The sequence below is a fragment of the Henckelia pumila genome, chromosome 2 (genome assembly GCF_033568475.1).
Source record: "Henckelia pumila isolate YLH828 chromosome 2, ASM3356847v2, whole genome shotgun sequence".
NCBI lineage: Eukaryota > Viridiplantae > Streptophyta > Magnoliopsida > Lamiales > Gesneriaceae > Henckelia > Henckelia pumila.
The window spans coordinates 170,207,286-170,231,017 of record NC_133121.1 but is presented as its reverse complement, the minus strand read 5'-3'; the positions used below and the strand labels follow the sequence as shown (position 1 = coordinate 170,231,017).

The 23,732-nt window shown below is 37.7% G+C and overlaps 3 protein-coding genes across 3 annotated transcripts; 2 read left to right on the top strand and 1 right to left on the bottom strand.

The window, feature by feature from the left end:
* The first annotated feature begins 335 nt into the window (after window positions 1-335).
* Window positions 336-2,871, top strand: LOC140884114 (uncharacterized). Its single transcript, XM_073290789.1, has 2 exons — window positions 336-704; window positions 2,458-2,871. The coding sequence occupies exons 1-2, from the start codon at window positions 427-429 to the stop codon at window positions 2,663-2,665; spliced, it is 486 nt and encodes a 161-aa protein (XP_073146890.1). The 5' UTR covers window positions 336-426; the 3' UTR covers window positions 2,666-2,871.
* An 8,639-nt stretch (window positions 2,872-11,510) lies between these two features.
* On the top strand, window positions 11,511-14,042 carry LOC140883562 (NADH dehydrogenase [ubiquinone] 1 beta subcomplex subunit 2). The gene is made up of 4 exons (XM_073290088.1): window positions 11,511-11,682; window positions 13,097-13,142; window positions 13,234-13,275; window positions 13,712-14,042. The coding sequence occupies exons 1-3, from the start codon at window positions 11,579-11,581 to the stop codon at window positions 13,273-13,275; spliced, it is 192 nt and encodes a 63-aa protein (XP_073146189.1). The 5' UTR covers window positions 11,511-11,578; the 3' UTR covers window positions 13,712-14,042.
* A 756-nt stretch (window positions 14,043-14,798) lies between these two features.
* On the bottom strand, window positions 14,799-23,273 carry LOC140885552 (serine/threonine-protein kinase BSK1-like). Its single transcript, XM_073292533.1, has 9 exons — window positions 22,615-23,273; window positions 22,366-22,501; window positions 21,769-21,902; window positions 21,504-21,609; window positions 21,333-21,418; window positions 17,505-17,693; window positions 16,212-16,376; window positions 16,016-16,129; window positions 14,799-15,341 (listed from the first exon to the last, which is right to left on the bottom strand). Exons 1-9 carry the CDS (start codon window positions 22,912-22,914, stop codon window positions 15,093-15,095), a joined length of 1,479 nt encoding a protein of 492 aa, XP_073148634.1. The 5' UTR covers window positions 22,915-23,273; the 3' UTR covers window positions 14,799-15,092.
* Between the last annotated feature and the right edge of the window lie 459 nt (window positions 23,274-23,732).

Genomic DNA, 23,732 nt, shown 5'->3' with positions numbered 1-23,732 from the left:
ATATTCAAGATCTTTATCAAAACAACAATATTATATCATCATATAACAATATAAAGAAAGATAAAGTCAATACCATTATAAAAGTGTAAATTATATTAAACAAAAAATTGTTTTACATAGAGTCATAAAAGCCCTTAGCCACAAGTTGGCTAACCGGACACCCACTCTTTCAGCAGGTGGAGAGTGGTTGGGTGTGGCAAGAAGAAGAAGAAAGCGGGAAGAGGGAAGAAGAGGAGAGTTAGAAAATAATAAATGAGGGTTTATCGGATTGTATTAGTTGAAAAAGCTTAAGCAAGGAGATAAATAAGGAATTTGTGATCTATTTTTTTAAATGAAAATGTAGAGAGGCTTATTTTCTCTAAATTTTCCTCCAAATCATGGTCTGGCCCTCCTCGTTTTGCCCCGAAGAAAATTCGAAGTTGGTCCATGTTTTCCTTTTTGACAAATAATAATAATAATAATAATAATAATTCACCTCAAAATCGCCGCCGCCGTAATCAGGTTATCTTCCGCCGTTGCACACCTCCGCGAGCAAGGAGGAATAGAAAAAGGGAGAGGGCGGAGGGACGGTGGTGCGTGGAGATAAGGAGGATGATAACGCGATCGAAACTGGCGGAGCAGCTGAGAGAGTATCAGATTCGATCCAAATACGACTGGGCTTCTGTCTCCTTTTTCTCCTCCACCTCCAAAGTCACCTCTTCTAGGTATTTTTATCTTTTTCAGTTTTAATTTGATTTTTTTTTTGGAAAATTCTAGGAGAGGATCAATTTCTGGCTTATATAAGACATATATCTTGATAATTCGTGTGTTTTTGGATGCTTGCTGCAATTTATTACGTCGAGGTCTCGCGCATTTGGTAATTTCTAATTCTGATTGAATAATTTTAGAACATTATGGTGAATAATTTATTGAATATTGAATTTTTAGAATACGGGATTGTGGATTGAATATCACAGAATATATTATCCATTTGGAAGTGTTGCTTATCATTTAGATATTTGAAGAAGGGCAAGCATCTTTGATGTTTTTGTTAACTACGTCGGGTTACTCCTAAGCCTTGAACTCATAATCCTTAGTGGATGCACTTAGAATTTCGGCATAAACTGCACTGTCTTCGCCTTGGAAAAAACTTTAGTGATGTTGTGTTTGAGGAATAGAGAGAACCTCGATAACCAGTCTTGCCGAGGATTAGGTGGGAGTGGGAAGAAAAGTTGCAGTGATGACAGTTATGTGTGTCAAAGTGAAATGCTTTTTGTTTTATTGTTGTAGCACTTTCACGACGCTGTTTAATCTTTCTCTGGTACAAAGTGAAGCATCTCCTCCTTCAAATAGGAGTAACCCATAGGCACGCCTTTAGCGTTTTCCCAAGTGCACATCAACTAAACCACTGGCCTTGGGGTGTCACCAAGCGCGTGGCTCACTCCTGGCTGCGTCTGGGCTATAAGAGAGCGCCTAGCTCTCCATTTATTACCGTGAAACAAATAGTTCATTTATAAAATTGTGACTGATCAAACTATTTTATATTGTCAACTTATGCGATGACGAAATATCCTATTATTTACATTGCATGCTCTGTCCAAGTAGTTTGATATTCACACACATCACAAATTATTGATTTTTTGACACCCTCCTTAATTTTCGTAGTGTATATGAGATTGAGCCGCTCTGACTTTTCTGATGAAACAGATTTTGTGCATGGATATGCAATTTTCTCTTGGGTTACAACATAATTCAGCTCAAAGTTTCAATCATGTGTATTATAGTCATGCAATTTTATAAAATGTTCCTGGAGTTCCATGTGTCTCATTTTGCATGGAAGCCTGTATTTTTAGTCATGTCTATTATAGACATGCTGTAAGAAAATATCATAGCGCTTGATGGATTTTGTGACAAATTATCAAGACTTGTTCTAAACAAAATTGCTTCACATACTGCATTAATATCAGCAAGTTGTAGCTAGTTGGATTTTGTGACGAATTTTCAAGAATTGTTCTATGCAAAATTGCTTCACAAACTGCATTAATAGCAGCAAGTTGTACGGTAGGCCTTGTTATCATATAAATTCTCAAGATAGAATAGTTGGATACTTGGATTGGTAAAATTTTATGAATGACTCATTTGTTTGAATGGTAGACAAAAGTGTTGAAAGAAAGCATGCTCATGACCTATTTCTTGGTTGTTGCAGTATGTTATATTTGTTTACTTGTAACTTTGGTAAGATGGATTGTTTCCATTCAAAAGTCAGCATTGGTACCAGATAAACATTTTATTCGAAACTGATCAGATGAACATTTGAGTTGGGTTCGCCTTTTAAATTATTGTTTTTCTTTTCATCTATCCCTGGTTAGCTTTGTCTGACTTATTCATATACTTAGCGATTGCTTATTTACTTCTACTAAATTGTCTACTCCAACTTTCCTTCTAATGCATTGCTTTTTTTCTCCTTCGTGATTGCAGGGTCGATGTTGCGATCTTTGTTTTATGGGAACTCGGGATTTTAGCATTCCTTGTTTTCACGGCGGTTTCCTTATATTTCAAGCATTTGAGACTTGCTGTTATTTTGTTATGTGTTACACTGCTATTACTTTTATGTATGAAAATTACAAAGCAAGTAAAACTGGCTCGGAAGAGGAAGCGAAGGATGCTTCTTCCACTATCTTTGTAATGAGATGAAAACATTTCCTCTTTGCAACTTGTCGGTCTATTGTGACTTGTCAGTATACTCGACCATTTCCGCTAGTCGCCTCACCCGAGGATTTTTGGTTTCTGTACTTGAACTTCCAACTATCATGTAACCAGAGTGCTATAAGATGATAAGAATGGTGGTCGGTCGTATTCGCGTAAAGTATAAATATTTGATTTAAAGTCACCTTATGCTGGACTCGTGTCATCCCTTCCATGTGCTTCTTATTCTGTTGTACTGACTGGATGTTATCCATATTTTGTGTATGTTCACAAGAGTTTCGAAATGCGATTCGTGGTAGGTTCGGATGACAAGAATTCAGGTAATAGAGGTTTCTTTATGATGACTTGTTACAGAAAATGGTTTTGTATTGTCTTTGGCCTTTCTGTGTTTGATATATTTTTGCAGTAGTTGTTTCACTTTTATTAAAAGGACATGATTGGTAACATTGGAAAGAAATAAGGTGAGAATGAAATTAACTTTAAAATGAAATAAGAATGTGAATGGAATAATAGTTATATTACATTCCAATGATGATACCGGAAGAAATGAAAAGTAATTGAATAAAAATTATTTTTAATAATCAAATCATTTTTTAACTATAAATAACAAAATAATAGATATTTAAACGTTTTTTTATTATTATTATTATTATTATTATTATTATTATTATTATTATTATTATTATTAAAAATAATATTGTTCATGAAATTCATAATGTTCAAAACATTAGAGAAACTGATACGATATCAGAAATGAATTTTACTTGATTTATGGATAATACACAAAAAATTGATTTTTCTAAAGAATTTTTTGCTAGATAAAAGATTAATAATGAATTTTATACTCCTATACGGAATCTTTTTAGAAATTGGTATTTTCATAGCTTTTCTGAAACAGAGTTTGATTATATCAAAATTGAATTTTATAAATTTTGTGAAAACCATAATAAATTAATTCCTTTTGTTCCCTGGTTTATTAAAAGTTTTGTTATCAATTATATCAATTTTATTGAACGAACCTATAAACTTTCTTCAGGTTCAATTCAAAAATCATTATATCTCCCTCAACAAGCTTTTTAAATTGCAAAGAATAATAAAATTTCAAATTTTATTGCTTTTTCAAAACTCTTTGATAATAATATATTACAGGTAATTGCTAAACATATTAATCAAATTTATCTGATTTATTGCAGACATAACAACTTCAATTCTATTATGTAAAGAAGTAATTATTTCTCCCAAAATATTTAAATGGATCTTTTGCTAGACAAAAGATTAATAATGAATTTTATACTCCTAAATTGAATCTTTTTAGAAATTGGTATTTTCATAGCTTTTCTGAAACAGAGTTTGATTATATCATAAGTGAATTTTATAAATTTTGTGAAAAGTATAATAAATTAATTCTTTTTGTTCCAGGTTTATTAAAACTTTTGTTATCGATTATATCAATTTTATTGAACGAACCTATAAACTTTATTCAGGTTTAATTCAAAAATCTTTTTATCCCCTCAACGACCTTTTCAAATTGAAAAAAAATAATAAAATTTCAAATTTTACTGCTTTTTCAAAACTCTTTGATAATGATATATTACAGGTAACTGCTAAATATATTAATCAATTTTTGAAAATCAGAATTACACAAATTTATATTTAAATATTTTGAGAGAAGAAATTAATTCTTTACATAATAGAATTGAAGATATTATATCTGCAATAAATCAGATAAAACCAGATGCATAGATCAGGTATCCTTCCCCACCAGCCTCCAAAGCCCGACAAGCTCTCAAAGCTGATACCAAAGGCATAGGGGGTCGCCCTCCCTCACCATAAAAAAAACCAGCTATCGCCCTTCGTCGGACGAAACTGCATTATCTTCTGATAGCAGTCCACAGTAGCTCTATATACAGTCAAAAGATCTATACGCAAGATACAATCAAAATCCTCCATCGATAGAATCATAAGATTCGCCTCTATCTCAAAATCCTCGAATACTAAAGAGCAACCCAAGACTAATCGCTTAGCTAAAGCAGAATGACCAGTCGTGGTCGAAATAGAAATCACTACGTCTAGAGACACATACGACAATCTATGACGCTTAACAAACCGTGCAGAAATGAAAGAATGCGATGCACCAGTATCAATGAGAACGAATGCAGGAATACCACATAGATGAAATGTATCTGCGATAACATTCTCATTCTCCTGTTGAATCGGATCCTGACTCAGCACAAAAATCTGCCCGGAAACACGAGGCCTCTGATTGGTGCTCCCTATAGACTGTCCCTGATACCTCTGTAGAACGGAAGACTGAGAACCAGAACTAGACGATGATCCTCCGGCAGCCTGCGTGCAATCTCTGTTCATGTGGCCAATCTCGCCACAACGGAAACAAGCTCCTGTCCTACGACACTTCTCAGTCAGATGACGGCCTCCACAAGTCGCACACTGACCCTGGCTTTTGTTCTTCCCAAAATGTTGAACACCACCTGAACCGGAACCAGAAGAAGAAGAAGACACACCCTGCTTCTTGAAAGATTGAGTCCTCGGACCCAAAGAAATGGTTGGTCTAGATGAGAGAAAAGACATGTTATGACGAAGACTGTCCTCTGCCTGACGACATTGGCTAACCAAACCCACGTAAGTCATGTCGTCACCAACAACAACACGGCCATGGATCTCCGGACTAAGACCCTGAAGGAAAATATCATACTTCGCCATAGAGCTGGCAGCAATATGTGGACAATACAGCAATAGCTCAAAGAACTTCTGTTGATACTCATCGATAGACATCGTGCCCTGCTTCAGACTCAGCAGTTCACTAGCCTTTGACTGTCGAAGTGCGGGAGGAAAATACAGCTTCTGGAAGGCTGCGCGAAACTCTGCCTAAGTAGTTGCACCTCACTCGGTCACGAAAGATGCAGACGTAGATTTCCACCACTTCCGAGCATGCCCCTCCACTACAAAGTTAACAGTCTCCATATTTTTCTCCTCTGTGCACTGAAACTCCCGAAAGCAGTTTTCCATGCGTTCTAACCAATTCTCCGCATCTTCCGGAGATTCGACTCCAACCAAAGTCTTGGGACCCATATGTAAGAACCTATGCATACTAAAACGGTGACGATCATCACGATGATGCCGATGGCCTTGGCGATTCTCACGATTTTCCTCGTCACCCCAGCGTCTACCCCGCTACCGTGACTCTCATCATAGTCCGCCATCTGATAAAAGGCAACAATGATTATCCCCAAAACTGTATTTCTAGATCCCAAATTCAATGCATGCTCTGATACCAATAAATGTAGTGACGCAGACCAGAATCAACTACAAACAGAGTTTTAAGCATGCAATTAAATCTTAAAACACAAATAATAAAATCCAGAGGTAACTTAAACCATAAATACAAAATCACCGGCAGAAAAACCAGGATGAAATCAAATAATATTTTACAACCCCATCGAATGGAAAGCACTAAAATCCAAAACTATTAGAGCTGTTAAAATGGGTAGACGGGTCGGGCCAACCCTCAACCCACCAAAACCCGCCAATTGGCGGGGCAGGGCGAGCCGGCCCACCATTTAGGCAGGTTGGGAAATTATCAACCCAACCCACCTATTTGGAGGTTCGGGGTGGGTCGACCGGCCAATTTCTAGTTATATTTGGCGGGTTGGAGCGGGTTGGCCCGTAAACCACCACAACCCACCGCTTGGCGGGCTAACCTACCATTTAGGCGGGTTGAAAAATTTTCAACCCAACCCGCCTATATACTAGGGCGGGACGGGCCAACCCAACGGGCCCAAACCACTTTGAAAGCTCTAAAAATTAGCAACCAGATACAACAACGGGCAAAAATCACGGAACCACTGCAACTCAACAACCGCTATCTTCGGGTCCGTCCAACCTAAGACTTGCCCCATAGAATAGGGTGTCCAACACAAAATACTACGGATGTTATCATAAAACGCTCAGTACATAAGTACGAATATACATATACCATGCATGCACATGAAGTATGACGGGTACTGAAAAACCAATCCAAAAGACTGCTCAGTCAAGGCGCCATGGTATGTAGCACGCTGGGCCGTCGCATCAGGAGGTGGCTCCCATACCATAAAATTGTGGATATATCCGGATCCAAATCCATGGAATCCATCCACTAAAAATACGGGGCTGAACGACACCTACTACGGCTATGCAAATCAAGGCATAAACCTCAACATGTTCATGCATGCAGCATAATATCAATGCATATACAAATGCCACAAAAAACAAACAAACATAATACATGTATATTCAACCTGAAATCTCGGATAATATGTCCGTACCTCTATCCAGACAACTCAAGCACCCTAGCAATCTAGCAGTCCAGGTACTCGAAACCCAAGCCTATAAGCAATAATAACCATATCACCTATAATACTCTAAAAGCCTTAACTAAGCTATTACATACTCCCTAATCTCAATAAGGATCCAATGTTATACATGCATCCATCGTCAGCTTGCTGATGACGACTGCCTCAAAACTTAGGCATTGCTCCGCTACTATCCCCGCAGTGCTCCGTCACTCCCGACCCTCCAATAGGACGCCTGAAAGTCCCCAAAATGGAGAGGAAAAGAATTGGTGCGAGTGAAAATGAGGTCCTCTCGACACCTATTTATAGGCATAGATCGGATAGTCCGATCCCTGCAATCGGATCGTCCGATCTCCCACATCAACACCCTCCGAACATGCGTCCCTTGTTGTGACATCACTACTTACGTAATACGTTCGGATCGTCCGATCTCAACCTTCGGATCGTCCGATCTCCTTGTGTTTTCAAATCAAATCCATATCCAGTTATCCAGACACGATCAAATCGTCCGATACCTCTTCGGATCGTCTGATCTCCACGGAGCCTCCGATCTCAAACTATGCTTCCGAACTCCATGCACTTCGGATGGTCCGATCCTTCCTATACCTTGGAACCCTTTGGGCCATTTTCGAGTGTTTTGAATCCATTTTTCAACTCCTTAAACTCATTTGAGAATCCCTTAATCATGTTTTAGCCAAATAATCATAATTAGGAACTTGATTAACTTAATTTGGATACACGCTACTACATAAAATATGATATCACTCGCTTGACCAAACAAAAGGAACATCCTTCCTTGTCATATGCGTCAGTGGTCTAGCAATTCGTGATAAATTCTCGATGAATTGTCGATAATAGCTTGCTAAACCCAAAAAGCTACGAATCTCTGAAGCTGTAGTCGAACGTGACCAATTCAAAATAGCTTCAGTCTTACTCGAGTCCACTGACACCCTTTCCCAAGAAATGACATGAACAAGAAATACCATTCGGTCAATCCAAAACTCGCACTTGCTAAACTTGGCGTATAACTGTTTCTCACGGAGAATCTGTAGCACAAGCCTCAAGTGTTGCGCATGTTCATCAACACTACACGAGTAAACCAAAATGTCGTGATTCTTGATAGATACAAATTGGAATATATAAGCCTAATAAAAGACTAAAATCATTAAAAATAGAGTTTCCTAATTTAAAAACTCCTTCCCGAATCTGCACGTCGCACTCGCTCGATCGGTAGAATTGGAAGGATCGAGCGCGACCAAAGTTATAAACCTACTGCCTTTGATTTCTCAAATGCGCGCTCGATTGGCTGAGTTGGAAGGATCGAGCGCGCACACTTATTCGATCCTACTGACTTGTAAATCTCTTCCTTCCGCTCGATCTGCTGAACTGGACCGCTCGAGCGCAACAACTCAATTCCAAATTATTCTTCAAAACATGGTATTTCCTACACATGAAACCAGAAGTATGTTATGTAGCTAAATGCATGGCATAAAACAAAACTTAAATAAAACATGAACAACGACAAAATAATGCATGCAAAACAACAACAAAATGATATTAAATTAAGCAACACAAACATGACTATCACCTTGCTGACGTAACTGATGACGTAAGCCATATCCCTGTTCGGATCCTTCGAACCTGCCGACGGACCGTTCGAACACGATCGTAGCCTCTGAACTTCACTTTGGATCGTCCGAAAGTCTTCGGATCCTCCGGTCTTCTCCTCGGGCCGTCCGAACATTAGGAATATTAATTATGATTAATTTTCTTAATCATTTTATTGGGTTACGGGTTACTACAGGGGCGAGGAGCTTAGGGGCGAGGCGAGGGTGGAGGCGAGGCTACGGAGCGAGGCGAGGGGTGAGGGGCGAGGGGCGAGGGGCAAGGATCTTAGAAGCGAGGCTGCCGGGCGTGGCCATGAGGCGAGGGGCGAGGAGCTTAGGGGCGAGGGTGGAGGCAAGGCCGTGGGGCGAGGGGCGAGGAGCTTAGAGGCGAGGCTGCGGGGCATGGCCATGGGGCGAGGAGCTTAGGGGCGAGGCAAGAGGTGAGGCGAGGGGAGAGACGAGGGGCGAGGCCGTGGGCGAGGGGTAAGCGGCGAGGTTGCTGAGGAGGTTGTAGAGGGTGATAAACGAGCTGCAGAATGGGGCTAAGGTGGCAAGTATGTAAGTAAAGAGGCGATTCTAAGAGAAGTATGGGTGTACTCCAGTATTAGAAATAAAAAGCCGTGTCAAAAGGTGGGTATAGGCTTGATCCCTCAACACTAACAACTAATCCCGCGAAATTCGTCATGTCGCACCGTGAAGTTTTTTGGGTTGGTCAAAGGGAAATTTGGATCACCGAGCTCAAAAGTACAACTTAGCTTAGCGAGGATTCAAGAAATGAAGGGTGGGCAAGAATGAGGAGGGTAAAGAGCTTGAAGTGTGAAAGTTGAGCTTCATGCTTCTCCTACCAAGGTTAAGTTGAAGAGCTTGATGCGATGATGATGTAATTTTATTTTTGCTATTAAGGGTAGAACCTAGGAGGTGAGCTTGAGTTGAGAAGGAGAATAAAATTTGTATCTTCCCTACCATAAGGAGTGAATGAAAATTTTGAATTTCCTACTAAGGCTATGCCTAATAGAGGAGTTAGTAGTGATTGATGAATGAGATAGCAGATAAACAGACATTTGAGTATTCTTGAGTGAATCCAATGGTCAAGCAGTTGGTGGGCAGCTAGAGAAGCTATTGAGATCGAAATGATGCGGAAAAGGGTAGGAGAGCGAGGATGGTAAGGGTTGACAAAGATTGGGAGCAATGGTGTAAGCTATGTTGTAAGAGGTGAGTGAGGGTGAAGACGATGAGGTTGAGGCTGGCCAAAGATTAAGGAACAAAAATATTTCTAAAAAAGGATGACGAAATATACAGCTCAGTCTCTGCTTAAAAATTTTAAAAATAAAGATCTCGGCTATGGAACTCAAACAATCGCGTTTTGAACCTGCGATTCAACTTGACTTGGGAGGGGAAAACTGGTGATACCCCATGAATAGGTCCATCACATGTAGGGGTGTTCAAACTTCGGATAAAACCGAAAAAACCGGAAATCCAAATCGGAAAAACCAAACACCGAACCGAACCAAAAACCAAAATTTGAAATTCGGATATAAATGTTAAAACAGAAATTTATTTGGTTCGGTTTCGGATTATATATCTCAAAACCGAACCGACCGAAAAAACCAAAATTTTATTAAATTAATAATTTTATTTATATAATTTTTTATATTATATATTTTTTGAGATGATACCTAGTGAATAAAGAATCATTTTTAATAACTTTTAGTTGATTGTTGTTTATTTAAGTCATTTAAACTTTGAATTTAAATATTTTACAAAAAAATCATTTAAAAGATAACATATTATATTTTAAAATATATTTATAATATTAATTAAAATAATTATATCAAAACCGAAATAACCGAACCGATTTAGTAAAAAACCGAACCTAACCGAAGGAAAATGGTTCGGATATCGGATTATATATTTCTAAAACTGAAAATCGGAAAAACCGAAATAAAAAACCGAAAACCGGACCGAACCGACCGATGAATACCCCTAATCACATGTTTAGGCCCAAGTGGAGTCAATAGCCAAGAAACAAGGTCCGGATCCAGGTCTAAGTGGTAATATTGGTCCATGGCGGTAGGTCGTCGAGGCGAGGCATGTTGGAGTGGGAGTGGGAGTGGGAGTTGGAGTTGGAGTTGAGGATGAGCCTAAGAGTGGAGGAGTAGAGGGAGGTGGGAAGGTGATGAGATGAGATGTGGATGAGCCTAGGAGTTGAGAATGATGATGGCGGAGGAGAGTAGCTAGGGTAGAGCATACGTGAGGTGGGTGAGCTCTTATCCTAAGATTCATCTCAAGGGCAAGACCTCTTAGCTTCATCCTCACCTCAAGGGCGAGTACCGGATGAACAAGCGCGTGAGTCTCACTCATGTGGTCCCCTACGGAATGTGCTGGTCCCCTATCTTCTACTCTATAAATACCGGGTTTGCTCACTTCATTTGCAACTCATTATTTTCATTTTTGAGGAGTGCCCAAGCTCTCCTCTTCACTCATTTATTTCCGACTCGGACTTGAGCGTCGGATGGGCTACGCCGGGACACTCTTCCGGCCCCCTCTAACACTCTTTGCTCGATTTTAGATTCGCCTACGGACTTGGAGCTTTGGGCTTAGGTTGGGCTCGAATCATCAAATTTTAGTGAGTATCACTTATGTAGAACTCATGTGATATATTATTTGAGTGTGTTAATATGACGCCTAACGTATGTCGTGACAGAATAACGTTCCAAACAAACTCAAACTCAAATTTGAAAACATATAATACCAAAACCATAAAGAGTTCAATATATCAAATAAAAAATATGATTCCTTAAAGAAATGGGAAAGTCCAAATTGGGAAAAATTAATAATTAAGGGACACAATGTGTAATTTTCTTAATCCTCATTTTCTCCACTTTGCCTCAAATCGCCATCATCATCAGTGTAAACCCTAACATTTGGGAGAAAATGGGAGGAGGACACGGCCATGGCGTCACGTACAAAGGGGTGACTTTGCATCAGCCCAAGCGCTGGCATACCGTAACTGGGAAAGGCATGTGTGCCGTCATGTGGTAATGATCTTTTTTTATTTGGCGTATATTTTGTTCAACGCTCAGTTACGATCGATTAGGTCTCCGATATGGGTAGTCAGATTTTTAGTTTTGATCTCTATGTCCGTAATTGAAACTGATTTTGACGATAATTTGTTCGATTTTTTGTTTATTCTGAATTTATGGCTTCCTGACTGGAAATTATGTGTCGGAACTCTCTATTTTGTGATAGATGTCTTTAGATTTTGGGGGAAGTAACTCGGTATCTGCTGGATTGATTAGGAACTTGATCTGAATGTCAGCACTTGTATCCACTCTATATTTGCCTTCTGTGTTTCGGTTGTAGTAAGAATGCAAGATTATTGATGGAACTTTAGCTTTTGCTGTGTCTAGTCTTTCTTGAGCTGAATTGGAACTTTACCACGAGCCAAGAACGTGCATACTCTGCGACTTTATTTCTTCAGTAGTAGGGATTACAGAGTTCCATTTCCTAAACAAAATTTGGGCATCGTGAGTGATTTGATGGAAATGTTGCTTCTAAGATTGTGATTGTGTTTGTTTCAATAGGAAAACCACGGAATATTTCTGGGATATGGGTTTTATTGCCCTAGTTCTTAATTCAATGCCTTCGTGCAAGAATCACTTAAATTTTTGTTGTAGCCAGTTTTTAAAGTTGAAGTGTTTTGTTTAGATGGACCTTAAGGGAATTCTTGCTCCTGCAAGTTAAGAGTTCGTTATTTTTTGTTAAGTTTATATTCCTTAATTTTCTCTTAGATTTGATGTTTATAATTATTTATGCTGAGAATTCATAATATTTTGCAAAAGCCTTGTGTCTTATTTTTCACAATTAATCTCCCTGTTTTATTTATTTATTATTATTGTTTTGATGTGATCTAGTTCACTTAAGATTTGTTATGGACCGCAGTAACAAAAACACATGATTTGAAATCAAAATATTATTGATACAATTATTTATTAGTTTTTGTCTCACCTTTACCCTACTTTGAGATCATTATTTATGCTCTAGCACATTTAAGAGGGTTATTGCTTGCTTTAATGAGTCTCTACATCTGAAATTACTCAATATATGACAAACAATAGGTTTGAATTGAACTCCTATCTGTATTGAGTTATGAGTACTGTTAGTACTTACTGTGAGCCCTGTGACATCTTTGTGACCTTTTCCTCTCGTAATGCCATAGCATGGAATAGTATTTTAAATTGTTAGGTTTGTGTTAGGATCGAAAATGTCGATCGGGATAGTGCACTGGGTTTACAATTTTAATACGATCAGTGATAACTTTTGGAAGAGTGAAAAATTCGAGCAAGAAATGGAGATAAGAGTCTATATAACTAGACTGCCAAACTGAATGGTGGCAGCTCTCTCTTCTCTACTGGAATCTGTCCTTGATATCATAAACATTTTGATTTTTAGGTTTTGGATTCTCTATAGAGCAAAAAAAGATGGTCCTGTGGTATTGGTGAGTTTTGATATTTTTTGGCCTTCTATTTTTTTGGGAATCTTGGCAAAATACAATGGTTCTCAGAATGTTGTTTTTACCATGTTCTCAGGGCTGGAGGCACCCTTGGGAAGGTCATGATGATCACCACTAGGTATTCTCTCTCTTTCTCCTTTTTTTGTATGGTATTTTGGATTGATTCATTGTCAAAACTGTTGAAATCAAATCACTATAATTCCTCTGTCATATGCATGTTAAGTGGTTGACTTTCTCGTGAATAATGGAGAGGATCTTTTGAATGTGTGTATATTTTAGGAACGCTGTTATTATCTGGAAATTCTCACATGACAGTGTCAAAGTTTTACACTCACTGGGTCTTTCTTTTTATTTTTGAGGTTGCTATATACAAGTATGAGCAGTTTTGAGCTGGTTTAGACATTTTCTATTTATGGCATTTACTTTACTAACTTTTAAACGGGAGGAAAATGCATATTCAATTTAATTAAAAACTTAAAATCAAGTAAAGGGTCGAGGTACCGATTGTACATCTTTCTTCTTTACTGATGTTTACATTGTACACTGTTTTTCAGGACTGCTGTCAAAAGCTAAAAGCTGGATAATGAAGGAACGCGAACTAATTTGTAATTGTCTTGTTGGATGAACGGTTTATTTGGGATCTGATTTATATACAATAAAATGATTGAGGAGATCATGTCCTCTAGCATGAAACGATGAAAACAAACGAACAGTTTGCAGCCTTGTTTTGTTATATTGCCCTTAAAAAGGCATCAGGCTTGTTACTTTTGTTGTTCTTTTCCCTAGTCTCGTGCCTAGTAAAACTGCATTTGTCTCTAAAATCTTTGTAAATACATTTGACAATCGTTGCCCTCAAATCTAGTGACTGTTAGCTAATGAGAGATACTCCCATCAAGCATGAATTTTGTACCAACGTTGGGAATCTAACAAAGGACAACTTAATGTGCACCTTATGTTCTTACAATGTTTGGTTCGTGAATGAAGCTATAAATCAGAGGAAAATCTCTTGAGGTAGCATTTAGATCGAAAGATTTGAGGGGATTTGATTCAAATCCATTATATGTATTTGACTCAAAATTATAATGAAAGATTTGAAATCTTGAGATGTTTGTATTTCAAATCATTGATTTAAAATCCTCCCGCAGATCCAATCTCTCGCTCCAAATGGTACCTAAATGTAGGAAAAAATGCAATTGCAATATATCGATCCAACTGCAACCTAAGTCAATGTAGGAAAAACTACCGTATTTTATAACTGGTGATTTTTGCAGAAGCCTATTGCCGCCTACACTCGACACCACTTGTTACGAGCAATAAATCAGATACAACTCTTCCCACATCCTCCCCACCTCATCGTTCACCGTCCGTTTATGCCTGAATATGCCTTCGTCGAGTGCATCGATTATTTGCTTTCATCAACTTAAAAAATCGTCAATTTTTTTTAATTATTAGTAAAATATTCAGTAATTTTCAATATACTAGTGCATTATCTGTGCCAATTTCGTGCATGCACAACGTATTTTTTGTGCACATATTGTGCTTGTACGGTGTATTTTTTGTGCATAGTGCGCGCGTGAATAGTCGATTTTTAATTTTTTTTGATGTATTACAATAGCAATAATAAGTTGTAAAAACATAGTATGACACTAATTTTTTTGTCTCGAATCTGAATAGTTCTGTGACCACTTGGGGGCAAAATATATACATCAAAATAATACATTACCATACACCATATGATTATTCCACACAATCGATACAAAAATTAACACGAACCTGTCTCTCTCTCTCTCCCACCAGAGTGTAAGAATGTATAAATCCCCTCCAAATTAATGTACAATTTTCAAAATCACCACTCTCAAACCAAACATGCTGGGCGTTGTGATTGCATAGCATTCATCAAACGGTACAATCTTCGCCTTCAACAGATCCTTGCAATCATTTCCCACCTCGTTGTCTCTTTTCTTCTAGCATGGCAGCCTCGTTCAACATGTCGGCTGCATCCTTGTGCATGTCCAGCTTCGCAAGTGCCACCGCCTGCATGTAGAATGCTGTCGACCAATCTGGGTTGATGCACTGCGCTTGCATTGCATCTCGAAGGGCAGCATCAGGCTGATCGCACATTAGATAACAAAGGCTCCGCCGTGCATGAACAGTTGGGGAAATCATGGTCCCAACATCTATAAACTGGACATACATTAAGATTTCAGTATCAGTTCTACTAGGCTATAACAGAGCTTATTAAAAATCTTTACATTAATATACTGTAGACTTGACCAAGTTGAAGACAATAACAGAGCTTTAAAAATCTTTACATTAATATCACCCGAGTGATAAAAAAAAAAAAGGAAACACGGGAAAATTGACCCTACTGACATCCCTTTCCCTCCACCAATGATCTAAGATGCTCACTGAATCATTTTCCCACGAGTTAAAACTTAAAAAGGAACCACCATAGTTTATATGCACAAACACAAACAAATCTGTCATGAGCCTCCATTGCACCAATATGGAAAATTAAAAAGTACCAATATGGAAAAGTTAAAAGCCCAACTTTTAACTTTTCCATATTGGTGCAATGGAGGCTCATGACAAAATCAAAATGGCCCGATTTGCACAACCAACAAGATCTTGGATAAATAAACTTCAGGCTGATGTTTGTGCAAGGGGGAGTGGAAAGAAGCTGGTTGGTCGACAAATTGGTGAACTTTAATGACATTCAAGGAACTAGGTGATTTGAAGAAATCCTTCCAGCTCGAATATAATAAAAAGAAGAGACAACAAAACCAGGCACTTAAAAACAATTAGATGTGAACACTAGATGAATAAGCACGGCACATGTGTGCATGCGTGATAAGTACCTGAGAATAACAATCAATGGCAGTTTTGAAATCTTTGTCCCGAAAGGCGAGGTCTCCTCTTTTCCTTGCATCCAACATATCTCTCATTTGTTGAGTCCATTCTTGGAAAGATAGCTAAATGGTAATCACGTCTATATTTTAGCATCGATATATTATCAAAGATTTACTTAAACATCTCTCGCATGAAAAAATTTACCTCATTGGTTCCCTCATCATCTTTGTAGTGCTGCATCACCAAAAACTGATGGATAGCAGTAAGATCCATACGAGAACAGGCATCACCCATTGGAGAGAGAGGGTGTGCTGGAGTAGACGGTGCTTCTTCACCCTTTGGAATGCCCAGCATAACATAAGATGGAACCTGGAATTAGGAATACTTTTATTATTTTCAAGAATTAAAATCTTTGCATTTTCTTCATTAAGTACCATGAGATTAATGTTTTACCATAAGTATTTAATTATATGACAATATTAATATCACCAACGAAGAAGAGCCCATTATTGAGCCAGATATGTACCATACAGTTTGTGCTACATTAATAGAAATCATAAAATTAATGATTTCCCAATACAGTAAAAACGAATTAAAAAACCCTACTATGCCACATCAAAGTATCATAATTCATATCAACTAGGACACCTTGCCACTGCCAACTACACACCTATGAAAGGAAATATATAAAACGATCAGATGAAGTAAGAAGAAAAGATGTGTTATGTAGCATGATAGCAGCCTGCAAGATTCTACAGCATTTGCATTTAAGTGATTCACACAGTGCAGAACATGATGAACCTAAAAAGTTTTCACAATTGATTCTTGAAACAGTAATATATAATTGTTCCGTCCAGCTAATAAAATCATCGGCATAATGCAATGTAATACACGTTTCCTTAATGCTTCTACCAAAGAAAAATATAGCCCAGTTAACATCAATCTGACTCTAGCATTGCCAGAATATGCTTCAGAATAAACTAAGATGGTAGTATCAAGTATCAACATATCATAGATTTGTTGGATGAAGTCAATGTGCCCCAATCAAGTCATGAATCTGTTAGATACTTTAGAATAATGGGCTGATAAGTTATGTTCGGTTGGGGTTATTATCACGGGCCTTGATAAAATTGGGCCTACCCACTTATCAAGAGAATTCTAGAACCGATAGCTTGGAGAAGAGGAAAGGGATTAGGAGGCGAGAATATAAGTTAGGCAAGATAGAAGGAAATGGGATTCATTCATGTTTTAGTGTGTTTTTTCTTACTAGCTTGTGCTAGGGTTCTTACTAGATTACGCTAGGGGCTAGAGAGTTAGCGCATTCTTCTAGTAAAAGGATTCTATCCTTGGCTGAGATATTTCTCAGATTATATTTCATATTAGTAAATCTGTCTTCCTTTTCTATTAGTTAATATTTGCAGAATTGAATGTGTTAGGAGATTTAGATCCTAATAGAATCTTAGTATCGTTAAAAGTAAGAAAGAGAATAGAACTTGCATCAGGTTTATTTTGCAATGCGGAAAGAGTTGAAACAAGATCTTTGGTCTTTGGCCGCTCCCTTGGTTCATACTGCAAACATTGTGAAGCAAGATCAAAGACTACAGTAGCCTCTTCGGCTGAGAAATTCCCCTCCAAATGGGAATCCATCAAAAGAAGAATATTTTTGCCCCGTATCATATCCAGAGCCTGCATGCAAAATATAATGTTATGTAAAGGGAGTCCTGTCAAACAAATTTAAAGTAACCATTACAAACCAACAGATCGTTGCCATTGCCATTAAAGGTATCCCAGACGTATGGCATTCAAAAAATATTCAGCATAACATTAAGTTTCATGAATAGGAATAGAAGGCATTAAGTTTCTTGAATATGAATAGAAGCTAAAAAAGAAATAGGAAAGAGAAGTTCACATCACAGGTCATGCTGCCCTTAATTGTATCTAGACATTGAAAAGAAACCAAATGCCAAACATGATTTGTAACTAAGGTAAACAATATGGGTGGCAAGTGAAAACTGGAAACCAAAAACGAGGTGAAAACAGGTAAAGCCCATTCATTTTTTTAGTATGTACCCGGTCTGGCATATAACTAATTGAGTACTGTCTCACTCTCAGGTAACCCGATTCTGGAAAATTATCCAGTACCAACTAGGGGTGTAATCGAGTCGAGTCGAGTCGAGCCGAGTATCATATTACTCGAGCTCGAGCTCGACTCATATTTGACTACTCGAACTCGAGCTCGAGCTCGATCGAGTAATTAATTTCTTACTCGAGCTCGACTATAGTTCGAGTTACTCGAGCTCGAGCTCGAAAAATAAATAAATAAATAAATAAATAAAATATTATATATATATATTTATATTATATTATATATATATATATATATATATATATATATATATATATATATATATATATATATATATAATATATATATGATCGAGTAGCTCGTGATCACATACATTGAAAGCTCGAGCTCGGTTTGAGTCGAGTTTTGACCGAGCTACTCACGAGTAGCTCGGCTCGTTTGCACCCCTAGTACCAACTACGTAACCCGATTCAGGAAAATTATCCAGTATTAACTACTACATAGATATTTTTACTATCTACTACGTAGTTATTTTCTACGTTCCCTGAATCTTTTCAGTACCTTTAACTTGAATAATTTATTTATAAACAAAAACAATTGAATTTTGTTTATTAAAAATTTAGAGTTTATTGGCATTTTTATCTCATTTTATTTCAACTTTACGTATTTTAAAGAATGTATACCCAGACTACTGAGCCAGGCAAAAATTGGGCATTGGGCATGGAGCAATAGCTTGCTGCTTTCACCCTGAGTACACAATGAGTACTTCAAAACATGACAATCAGATTAACTCCTTCAATTTTATTCGAGAAGAATTTGATATGACCACAAACAATTGACCCGACTTGGCAAACAGAAAACAAGAACAATGGATCAATCGAACAGTAGCAGCAACAAAGTAAATTGCATTGATGGTAATGATAATAGAATATTAAGAATACGATAGGGTATTTCCACTATATTCTGACCCACTCACTCAAGGAGCACACTCCTGTCCTGTTGCCCTAGCTAAGCTAGCTTAACACCACAAAATATGCATATGAATAATCTCTTCATAACAAATCCCTCTCTATTTATTCCCTCCTCCTTTCTAGATTCTTCCAATAATTTGAGATGTAGGAGACTTAGGCCCTTGGGTATAGTTGAATTAAAGCCCAAAACATTAAGGCACCTTGCAGAATTCAAGTTAAAATAAAAGGGCCGTTTTCCTGTTCAGATCACAATTTATTGAAAATTCTCTACTTTTTCAAAAGACACGTCCTAAACCTTTAAGGATACATAAAGTATCCCACCTCAGCAATCCATTCAACCAAACACAAAAATGCAAGTATCTCTCCAGATACAGAAGAGCTAGTTTGATTACTTCGTTTTGTATCATAGCTCCTAAAGCACTTTCAACTATTTAATTGCCATAAATCTAGAATTTCTGTTACAGTCCAGGTTTTAGGTTTTGGGATGGGGGAGGCTTGTTGGAGAGAGCCTTGCGATCTCGTAAAAACACTTATTAATCAATTTTCTTGAGAATCAAAAGCTGCTGTTTTATTCCATTATACTATTTATACAGAGTTATTCCTATCCTTTCCTCTAGCTAATTCTGGAAAGGATCCTCAATTGTTTCTTAATGATTCTAAATTTCTAATCTCTTTTATTGAAAGGCCAACTGACTAATAATTAGGAGCAACACTAGCAATCATCTATTCTTTGATTCAGCATTATTCTTGGATTTTCCATGAGTATATCTCTTGTACACGATTTCTTTAATTTTTCGTGTCACTTCTACTTTGGGTTGCTTCTCAACTGATGATTGTGTTTGGTTTTAGGCTGACTGATCATGACATCTCCCCTCTTGAGATCATGGTTGGCCTCGACCATGAGGGAAGGGTACTGCTTCATAATTTCAACATCTTTCCAAGAAGGTACTTGGAATACTTCAAGCTGTTGGAGTATTTCAAAGGATAAAGCTTAGATAATGTAGGTTTTTAAATTCCTGCAGCTGTAACTCGGGCCGATCTTGTTCCCATTTGAGAAACAATGGTTCGCCATCGCCCTCAAGGGGAAAAAAGGCCAACCAACCCTTGTCTTTCTCCTGATCGCGTTGGTATCAAAGAAAATTTTCACATTGACCATCTCAACGGATCTGATTATCTATTGTACCGGGGAAAAATATTTTAAGGAACATAAGATAAGCCATCCTCGCTGTGTTGCTGCTCTTTGGATTCATTGCTGCTGTCATTGCTCTGATCTCGTTCTTCTAATCGCACGTTTGACAGACATTTGGATATCTCCTCCAATTGATCAAGAAGAGCTTGTGTCATTTTTGGCCTTTGTCATACCCTCTTGATACATTTTTATACAGGATTGATGATGAAATAAGTGGAATTCTTATTCTCTCATGACGACCTGAGAAGGCATCAATTTGTTATGGTCCCAGGATTTATATTTGTGATGGGGGGAAATTCTTCGAGGCTTGTTAGAGAGAACCTCACGATTTCGTGATAATACATCATTAATATTTTTTAGATCAAAAGCTGATGTTATATTCCATGTATTCTCATTTATATACAGTTTATTCCTATCCTTTCTTAGCTAATTCTAGAAAGGATCCTCAATTATTTCTTAGTTATTCTAATCTCTTTATTGAAGGAAAACTGACTAATAATTAGGAGAAACACTAGCAACCATATATTCCTTTGATTCAGCATTATTCTTGAATTTTCCATGATTATATCTCTTGCACACGATTTCCTTAATTTTTGCTGTGACGCCTTCCTTTTCAGGTGCTTCTCACTTGCTGATTGTGCTTGGTTTTGTGCTGACGGGACCGTAACATTTTCATTGTGTTAAGAAAGAAAAATGCCATGCTATAATTACGGCGATACCTTAAGGATGCATCTAACGGTGAAGTTATCCTCACGTGTGTGTCCATTAAAAAAAAGTGTGGACCCCATATATAACGATAGGTACACCGTTGGGACACCACCCTAAGGGTACCGTTAAATAAAGTTCGCCAAGTCATAAAATTAGTAATTTGATCGTAATTTCATAACCACACGGAGAACAATTTTCAAAATCTTCTATTTCTAACAACGGTAATAAGCAGAGATCCACTACCTAGAAATATCTAATGAGTTAACAGCCAATAAATGGTAGTTTCATAGCATTAAAGCTAATTTAAAGAGCAGCAAGCCAGATTGAGACAGGTTATAAAACTAATAATTAGCACTGCCCACAAAACTTACATGACTTGGAGGGATATGCTTTCCACTAAGAAGATCTAAAAGGACAGTTCCGAAGCTGAACACAACAGTTTCTGGAGTAACCCTTCCTACAAGAAATTACAAAATCAAGCTAAGTATCAAAAGCAACCTGAAGTTCAAGAAATAGACACATGAACAGAACACAGGATCTACCATTTCTTAAATACTCCGGAGGTGTATATGCGAGATTCGTGCTATAACTTTTACCATCCCTGCTATTTTTCATCAATCCAAAACAGGAAAGACGCGGATCACCATTCTGTGGAAAAAAAACATTATCGGCGTTTGCATTACATAAACCTGGACAAATAGCACGGGAAGGGGAAAAATAGCACGTTGCAAGGCAAACTCTCGCTATCACCCCATTTAACGGATAACAAAGAGCTGGTTAAAGAGAAAAAAAAAAAAACTAATTAACCTCATCAAAGAGAACCCTATAGGCATTCAAGTCATGGTAGAGTGGGCGACCTTCGTTGCTGCAATAATCCAAGGCTTCAGCCATGTACAAAGCAACTCTAAGACGCATCGCCCACTCAGGAGTTTGATTTTCCCCTGCAAAAAAGTATAAAAGAATATTCAAAAAATATTAAAAAAATAGGTCGGTAACAGTGGATGTTATGGACAAATTTTACAAAAAAATACACCAATGATTGCATATTCACAAGCAATTTAGATGATGGTATTGGTATGAGGGAACCAACTCCACCCACCCACCCCCCTCTCTCTCGCAATGCTCGAAGACAGACTTATGAGGCGTGACTGTTGGCTCTTCTTGGAAAGATCAGTCGAAAAGTAATCAAAGAAAGGGAATAACCAAAGGCAAGCACTTCATACATAAAAATAGCATGTTGAATATAAATTCAACTATTCTATGAACAACCCCAACCCACCCCCAAAATCTTTGATCAAATCCAACAAATTCTAAACTTTGAACTAGAAATGACATACCCAGCTACAGGCTACAGCTCAAAGCTGAAAAAATATAAAAAAATGTAGGAAAGTGCCACAAACATACAGTGAAACAAATGCTTAACAAGAGTCTCATTAGGCATAAATTCAGCTACGAGCAGCCGCTCATCTCCCTCACAACAGTATCCAATCAGATTCGCAAGCCTCTTGTGCTTCAGCTTCGCCACTTCCTTTGCTTCCTCCTTTCGAACACAAAAATTTTAACATGTTCAATAATTCTAACCCGATAAGCCTAAAAAAAAAAAAGGTAAAGGAAAGGAGATTTGAATGACATTTCGGGTATCAAATAACATACAGCAAACTGTTTATGGTCCGGCCACGCCAACTTGGTAAATTTCTTGACAGCGATCCACCGTTGATTCTGCAAACGTCCCTTATAGACGACATTAGGCGCCTTCTCGCCGCTCTCCGATACAATATTGTCGGAGCTGAAGTTGTTGGTAGCCGCCTTCAGCTCCGGCAGCGAGAACTCCGCGAACCCAGTTGACCCCCCACCGTTAACAGAAGAGGAGCGGCGGTGGCCGTGATGCTGCTGCTGCCACTGACCCTTCTCCGCCCCGCGCGGCGGACCCTCCTTCGATTCGCAGCAGCCCATTAACTCAGTCAAGTTGACTCAAGTCCAACACCAAGCTCACCCTTTAGAAACACGCAATTCTTACGCGTTAATAGTAAACATTTCGTGATAAAATTGATTGATTTTGACCCAAAAACGTTTTCATATATTCATCTGCACTCCAATTACATGTGAAAAGCGGAATTCCTATTCCTGATGGAATAATAATTGGATTAAAATACAGCGGAAAATTTATGGTTCGACTCCGAGTAGTACGTGCGCGCGGGTTATGGGGAAGAAAGGTTGGTGCTGAAAGAATGGTGAAATCAAATCAATGTGCCTAAAGTCACTTTTTAGGGTTTCCGACTTTGGGAATTAATTTCATAACCAATTTCTGTAATACGACTCAGAATTTTCTGCTCCACTTTATAATAATTAATTAATAAAACAAGATTATAAAAATTTGCACAAGAAAATTCTTATGTTTTCCTCTTACCGGTTAATTTTAAGTTGCCTAAAAAAACACTCAAAGTACTTTCCTTTTAAAGTGTATTTATTTATAAATAAATAAATAAAATAACATAGGCGGTTTTTGTGTTTGCATAATATTGAAAAATGATTTTTTTAAAATTTAAAAATAGAAATAGAAGAAGTTGTCAACAACTAAAATTTCTAGATTTTAAAAAACACTTAAATAATTGTTTTTCAAAAACTGATTTTAACGCCAAAACTATAATTTTTAAGAAAAAACATATTTTTTTTGAAGAAAATATGTGCTTTGTCGAAGAGAATTGAAGGATTTTCATTTCAGGATGCAATCATATGCTCTCTCTTATTTCTTATATGGTGTTTCAGACATA